The sequence below is a fragment of the Protomyctophum parallelum genome, assembly GCF_964188405.1.
Source record: "Protomyctophum parallelum genome assembly, chromosome: 19".
NCBI lineage: Eukaryota > Metazoa > Chordata > Actinopteri > Myctophiformes > Myctophidae > Protomyctophum > Protomyctophum parallelum.
In genome coordinates this window covers 17,980,159-17,987,658 of record NC_139717.1, presented here as the reverse complement: position 1 = coordinate 17,987,658, position 7,500 = coordinate 17,980,159, and the positions used below count along the sequence as shown (strand labels likewise).

The 7,500-nt window shown below is 41.8% G+C and overlaps 1 protein-coding gene across 2 annotated transcripts in view; it reads right to left on the bottom strand.

Moving 5' to 3' along the window:
- nkain2 (sodium/potassium transporting ATPase interacting 2) overlaps nucleotides 1–7,500 on the bottom strand; it is a gene marked incomplete at its 3' end in the record, with an annotated part of 150,617 nt that overhangs the window by 51,681 nt on the left and 91,436 nt on the right. For both annotated transcript variants that reach the window (XM_083790696.1, XM_083790697.1), the window contains exons 2-3: nucleotides 7,109–7,246; nucleotides 1,707–1,787 (exon numbers count right to left, since the gene is read on the bottom strand). In XM_083790696.1, coding sequence (XP_083646822.1) covers nucleotides 1,707–1,787; nucleotides 7,109–7,246 — 219 coding nt within the window. The remainder of the gene's footprint in view (nucleotides 1–1,706; nucleotides 1,788–7,108; nucleotides 7,247–7,500) is intronic.

The following is a 7,500-nucleotide window of genomic DNA, read 5'->3' as shown; positions in this document are numbered from 1 at the left end:
GTGATCAGCCAATCAAATCATCACTATGGGTGATCAGCCAATCAAATCATCACTATGGGGTGATCAGCCAATCAAATCAACATAGTTTTGAACAATTCTGCCCTTTAGGAACGTTTCATGAATCTGACCTGAACTGCTCTTAGGAATTCACTCAAGACATTTATCCCATTTTGGGCTGGAACCCCTTTTGGTGTTTTAAGCATTATGTTATGCTTTGACTATTGAAAAATAGCAGATCTACAAGCCGCGATACGAGCTTGTAGATTTTTGAAAAATCGTGAAATGTGTCGCAAATTTGGAAAATATATTCTTTCAGAGCGAACATTTTTTAACTCAAATCTTTGCTTCCGGGAGGGTTCCTGGAACAACATATTTTCAGATGAGGGTCGGGGGCCAAATACATATATTTTTTGCGGTCCTTGACATGAAATAATGGGAGCACCACTCACCACTGATATAAAAACGAATCGAGCCTAGGTCTAAATGGGTTATGAAGAAAACTTTTAAGAATAAAACTCTGGTTCACCAATGCCGTGGTGAACGAGGCCGCCCACCACAGTCCTTTGGAGAACGGCCATCATCATTATGTCAAACTAAACTGATCACTCAGTGAAATGCAAGGCCAAGGCCATTACCAAGCCTTGTATCAGAGTCACAGGCATACTGTAGCATGCAACAACACAAAAAAAATATCCATTTCAACCAGTCAAAATGACAAATGTCCCTTAATACTTTTATTATCATTCCTAGGACCGGTCGCATTGTCATTACGGCATTATGTCAAAATACACAAAAATGATGGATAGTCAAGCAAAACATTTTTATGTTAACCCATTATTTGCTTTGCAGATGGGCAGATGGGCTTGTCTGCTACTTTTGAAAATGTTTTAAAAAAACTTGAAAGTGTGAGATCTTCTGATTTAGAAGGCATTAACCCATTTTTGGGGCGGGAACCCCTTTTGGTTTTAGCATTATGTTATGCTTTAGCTATTGGAAAATAGCAGATCTACAAGCTTGTAGGTCTGCCATTTTTGAAAAATCGAAGAACGACTGACATAGAAACATAGCTTTTTCAGAAAACCGTCAGGATGTAGAAGACATTTTTAGAATCTGATCTCAGGTCAAAATGGGTTAAAGAATCGTCCCCAGGTCTTACAGTAATGCATTAAAAAGGTGTGTCTCTCTCTCTCTCTCTCTCTCTCTCTCTGTAACTGGGTCAAGGTGAGTGTGTGTTTGAGCAGCAGGAACACACAAACATCTGGGCTGATGTGAGACACTTTTCCAACACCGTGACCCTGTTGCAAACTTTTCCCCGTCAAATTCTCTCATTTTTAAAACGTTATTTCAACACACCAGCATACTGTAAACAATGTGTTTTGTTTTTTTATCAATATATTCAATAGTGCCTTCTCAGGCTGCTTAAATGAAATGAAATGAAATAAATAATAACAACGGAGAAAAGGACGGTACCATAGCCACGCCCTCGGAAATATCCCTTTCCACGTGTTGCCTCACGCACACATGCACCAACACACGCACGTGCACGCACACGCACACACACACACACACACACACACACACACACACACACACACACACACACACACACACACACACACACACACACACACACACACACACACACACACACACACACACACACACACAGTGTGTGTAGTGTGAGGACATGAATAAAAGACACTTACTTTGGACAGGTCTCCAACCTCCAGGTAGAAACAGATGATGAACACGTTCCATATCATCCATATCACCAACCATGCTGCGTACTGTTAGAGAGAGAGAGAGAGAGAGAGAGAGAGAGAGAGAGAGAGAGAGAGAGAGAGATAGATTGATTAGATTTTCTCAAAACCTTATTTTTCTTTACAAAACCTAAACTATTTCAAAACATCCTCACATCAAATCAATATTACAATTCCAACAACAATTCCATTCTCTACCTAAAAATGATGTTATATATTGATTATGTATGATTATATATGAATTCATCGTCTACCAAAGTGCATCATTATAACAACCATGTTCTCGTGAACTCATCAATATCATTCATTTCTTAAAAAATAAAAAATCACACCCGTGTGAACCGAGTGGTGCAACTCCCCTCTCTCCCCCCCCTCCTCTCTCTCTCTCTCTCTCTCTCTCTCATTAGCAGGCAACAGTGCAGCACTGTCTCTCTCTCTCTCTCTGTTTCTGGCAAACAGCGCCCCTACTGGTACTCATTATATGATGCTCATCAATAGGTGAACACATAGGTGAACACGGGAACACGGACATTGCTGTTCCTCATAAATCTATACTCCCAACCCACATTCTGGCTTTTATAAGTGAACAAAAAATAGGAAGTGCATCTTGTCCTGCTTTGCCCTCCACTCTGTTCTCTCTACTGCAGTGCTTCTCCTACTGATGGTGAAAACAGGCAAACATCTTTTGCGACAATAGCCGATCAGCAAGCTAACAAAAAGTCTTCTGAAAGAATATATATTCAAAGATTTGTGTCGCATTTTCATGTTTTTTTTTCCAAAAATAGCAGACCTACAAGCTCGTAGCGTGCCACTCGGTGGCACGCTATGAGCTTGTAGATCTGCTATTTCTCAATAGCTAAAGTATAGCATAATGCTTAGTTAAAACACCAAAAGGGGTTCCCGTCCAGAATGGGTTTTAAATCTCATCAAATGGTGTCCGTGGCTCAAATGCCGAACAAACAATGGACCTCGATATGAAAATGGTTGAAAACCACCGGTCCTATAGAAGCCAAGTCAGGCCCAGTTGAACTAACTACAGATGAAGTTATTCCAAAGGAAAGGCTTATCCGTTCATTCTATGTACTTGGATACTGTTGCTTTCGCCAACTAAATCTATGACAAAGAACTTCCGTCGACTACCTTTTTCTTTCTGTGACAAACTGAATAAAAACAAAATACAAACAAAGCAATTCATTATGACTAAGACTAAATATATTTACCATTCCATTAAAACCCTAAAATCCGTCGATATTACACTAACTACTGTGTTTTGACCTCGACGGAGCCGTGGCTTTCATTCCCATTATCTCAGTTGGGGTTAAATTAGCTCCCAACGACATTATTTACGATCCTGTGCCTATCGGGTTGCTGCAACTCGGGCGGCGCTGAGTCGGCTCAATCGAACTTCGCAACGTTCGCAACGGCAACTCGCTCGCTTTAGCGCGCTCTGTGGTGGCTCAGGGTTCGCTTGAGACGGCACCCCTCCCTCCTTCAGTCTATGGGGAGGATTTCAGTGTAATATGATTTGGGTTTTTTTCTAGTAGTGTATGTACGGAATTACCAATCCATGTTATTGAGTGAGACCGCGTTGAATGAACATGCAGCGTTGATTTCATCGACTAATGCTATGACAAAAATGTTCGTCGACTACCTTTTTTCACTGACGAAAAGTATAAGACTAAATATATTGACAATTTGGTCAACAAATAAAAACTAGACGAAAATGTTTGCAAGGGACTAGTGGACAAGAGATCCAATATAAGTAAGACACATTTTACACTTGGTTTGCATGCTGAAAATAGCTGATCTACAAGCTCAACTGTAGATTTAGTCAACTAAAAGCTTATGATATTTAGTCGACTGAAACTATAGACTATAACACTAAAACACTCCAGGTGACCGCAACATATGACTGAAACCAAATTAAGTTTCATTCCAAAGACTATGACTAAACTAAAATAGAAATCTGCAGCCAAAAACAACACTGCTAAGTAACATGCTAGGGAGGGACGAGTGGAGAAGACATCCAGTAGAACTAAAAGACAAGTCATTGTGGGTTTGGTTGCGCTCGGGTGTTTCAAAATAGCAGATCTACAAGGTCACAACGCGTCACGCTGCAGCCTGACTGCGGCGCTGCGACGTGCTGAGAGCTTGTAGATCTGCTACTTTCAGCATGCAACCAAATGTCATTATATGACAGCAATACATTTTTGTCAACAAAATAAACTGTAGATTTAGTCTTATATATTTAGTTGACTAAAACTAAAACATTTCAGAGGACTAATATTACACAGGGGAAATGTCATTCAAAAGACTATAGCTAAAACTATAAAAACAAACACAATTGCAAAATTCAACAGCTATAGTGCGAGAGGCAGGAAGGGAGATTATTATTTAATGTTATTCATTGACAATGCGTCAAAACCACCCAGCAGAGAGATCACATCTGAGGGAAGGAGGAAAGGAAGCACGGGATAGGACGGAAGGAAGGAAGCACGGAGGAGGATGAAGGGAAGGAAGCTAAGAAGGAAGCAAAGGGAGCCAAAAAGGGAGCTGAGATTAGAATGATATCCAATTATCTTTGAAGTTTTGAACGTAATAACCAAAGACTGTACGCGCGTGGGTGTGCATGTGCGTGTGTGTGTGTGTGTGTGTGTGTGTGTGTGTGTGTGTGTGTGTGTGTGTGCGTGTCTGGGAGGTCTATTATAAGCCCGGGGACATTGGGGGGGGGGGGGGGGGGGGGGAGCTTATGGTTATTTCAGAAAATGAAATATGTTATCAAACTTCTGAAATGTAGATCATAGACTGATAATTTAATTCCACTGGCTGCTAACAAAACAAACACGCGCGCGCACGCACGCACGCACGCACACGCCCAATCCGACTCATGGGTTGCTTGTGTCTGAAGTCACGCTGTGTCACAGTCTGCACGACACACACCCTATTTGGGTGTAGCGGCGGTGGGAACTCTAGAGAACTCTATCTATGGTTCTGTCTGAGTCATAGAGAACTGTATCTATGGTTCTGTCTGAGTCATAGAGAACTCTATCTATGGTTCTGTCTGAGTCATAGAGAATTCTATCTATGGTTCTGTCTGAGTCATAGAGAACTGTATCTATGGTTCTGTCTGAGTCATAGAGAACTCTATCTATGGTTCTGTCTGAGTCATAGAGAACTGTGTCTATGGTTCTGTCTGAGTCATAGAGAACTCTATCTATGGTTCTGTCTGAGTCATAGAGAATTCTATCTATGGTTCTGTCTGAGTCATAGAGAACTGTATCTATGGTTCTGTCTGAGTCATAGAGAACTGTATCTATGGTTCTGTCTGAGTCATAGAGAACTCTATCTATGGTTCTGTCTGAGTCATAGTGAACTCTATCTATGGTTCTGTCTGAGTCATAGTGAACTCTATCTATGGTTCTGTCTGAGTCATAGTGAACTCTATCTATGGTTCTGTCTGAGTCATAGTGAACTCTATATATGGTTCTGTCTGAGTCATAGTGAACTGTATCTATGGTTCTGTCTGAGTCATAGTGAACTCTATATATGGTTCTGTCTGAGTCATAGTGAACTGTATCTATGGTTCTGTCTGAGTCATAGAGAACTATATATATGGTTCTGTCTGAGTCATAGTGAACTCTATCTATGGTTCTGTCTGAGTCATAGTGAACTCTATCTATGGTTCTGTCTGAGTCATAGTGAACTCTATCTATGGTTCTGTGTGAGTCATAGTGAACTCTATCTATGGTTCTGCCTGAGTCATAGTGAACTCTATCTATGGTTCTGTCTGAGTCATAGTGAACTCTATCCCTGTGTATACCCTAGAGTAGGTACCCTCACATGTTCTCCCTGTGTCCCCTAGGGTAGGTACCCTCACAAAAAACTCAGACATAAAGTTCACTATGACTCCGACAGAACCATAGATAGAGTTCACTATGACTCAGACAGAACCATAGATACAGTTCACTATGACTCCGACAGAACCATAGATAGAGTTCACTATGACTCCGACAGAACCATAGATAGAGTTCACTATGACTCAGACAGAACCATAGATAGAGTTCTCTATGACTCAGACAGAACCATAGATACAGTTCACTATGACTCCGACAGAACCATAGATACAGTTCACTATGACTCAGACAGAACCATATATAGAGTTCTCTATGACTCAGACAGAACCATAGATAGAGTTCACTATGACTCAGACAGAACCATATATAGAGTTCACTATGACTCAGACAGAACCATAGATAGAGTTCACTATGACTCAGACAGAACCATAGATAGAGTTCACTATGACTCAGACAGAATCATAGATAGAGTTCTCTATGACTCAGACAGAACCATAGATAGAGTTCACTATGACTCAGACAGAACCATAGATAGAGTTCACTATGACTCCGACAGAACCATAGATAGAGTTCACTATGACTCAGACAGAACCATAGATAGAGTTCACTATGACTCAGACAGAACCATAGATAGAGTTCTCTATGACTCAGACAGAACCATAGATAGAGTTCACTATGACTCAGACAGAACCATATAGATAGAGTTCACTATGACTCAGACAGAACCATAGATAGAGTTCACTATGACTCAGACAGAACCATAGACACACACCCCTGATGAAAGTCAAATTGGAGGTCCGTGTCCGTGACATGAAAATATTTGAAAACCCCTTGCCTCTGTCTGTGTGTGTGTGTGTGTGTGTGTGTGTCAGTTTTGATTTTGACGGCAAATTTTGATTTTAGTTTTAGTCATAGTCTCTTGAATAGTTTTCATTTAGTTTCAGTCACATTTTAGTCACCTGGAATGTTTTAATGTCAGTTTAGATTTAGACTAAATATCATAGGATCTTAGTTGACAAAATCAGCAGTTGATTTAGTCGACTAAAATGTATTTTGTCGGGCCTTGATGCCGTCGTAATGACTGATTTTACACTTGCTGAAAATAGCAAAAAAGCTCAAAAAGCGTCGCATTGTGGTGACCCACATCTAGAGACTATGAGAGACATTCACCCGAGGGGTATGGTGCCTTTAAGAGCACGGGGGAAAGATGGAGGACTCAGTGCTTCCGGTTCCGGGTTACGGTGTGTTGTTGTTATTCTCACTACAGAGTGTCTGTATTATATTTATGTGGAAGCTACAGTAAACTTCTCTACGCAACTTTGACCAAATTGTCGGTATATTTAGTAGTTTCCATTTAGTTTTCATCAGCGAAAAAAGGTAGTTGATGAAAAAAATATTGTCATAGTATCAGTCGGCAAAATCAACACTGGCGTGTGCGTGCGTGCGTGCACGTGTGCGTGCGTGCACGCATGTGTGCGTGCGTGCACAACTCACCCCGGTGACATATCGCGGTCTGAACTGAACGGTGCCAAACAGTCCGAGGATCACAATGATGATGTGCATGAAGTTGGTGAGGATGGGTGCCCACTGGTAGCCCAGGAAGTCTATCACCTGGCGCTCCAACACACTGACCTGGAGAGGAGAGGAGAGGAGGGGAGGGGAGGGGAGGGGAGGGGAGGGGAGAGGAGAGGAGAGGAGAGGAGAGGAGAGGAGAGGAGAGGAGAGGAGAGGAGAGGAGAGGAGAGGAGAGGAGAGGAGAGGAGAGGAGAGGAGAGGAGAGGAGAGGAGAGGAGAGGAGAGGAGAGGAGAGGAGAGGAGAGGAGAGGAGAGGAGAGGAGAGGAGAGGAGAGGAGAGGAGATTAGGTTGATGTGTCCCAGCAAGTGAA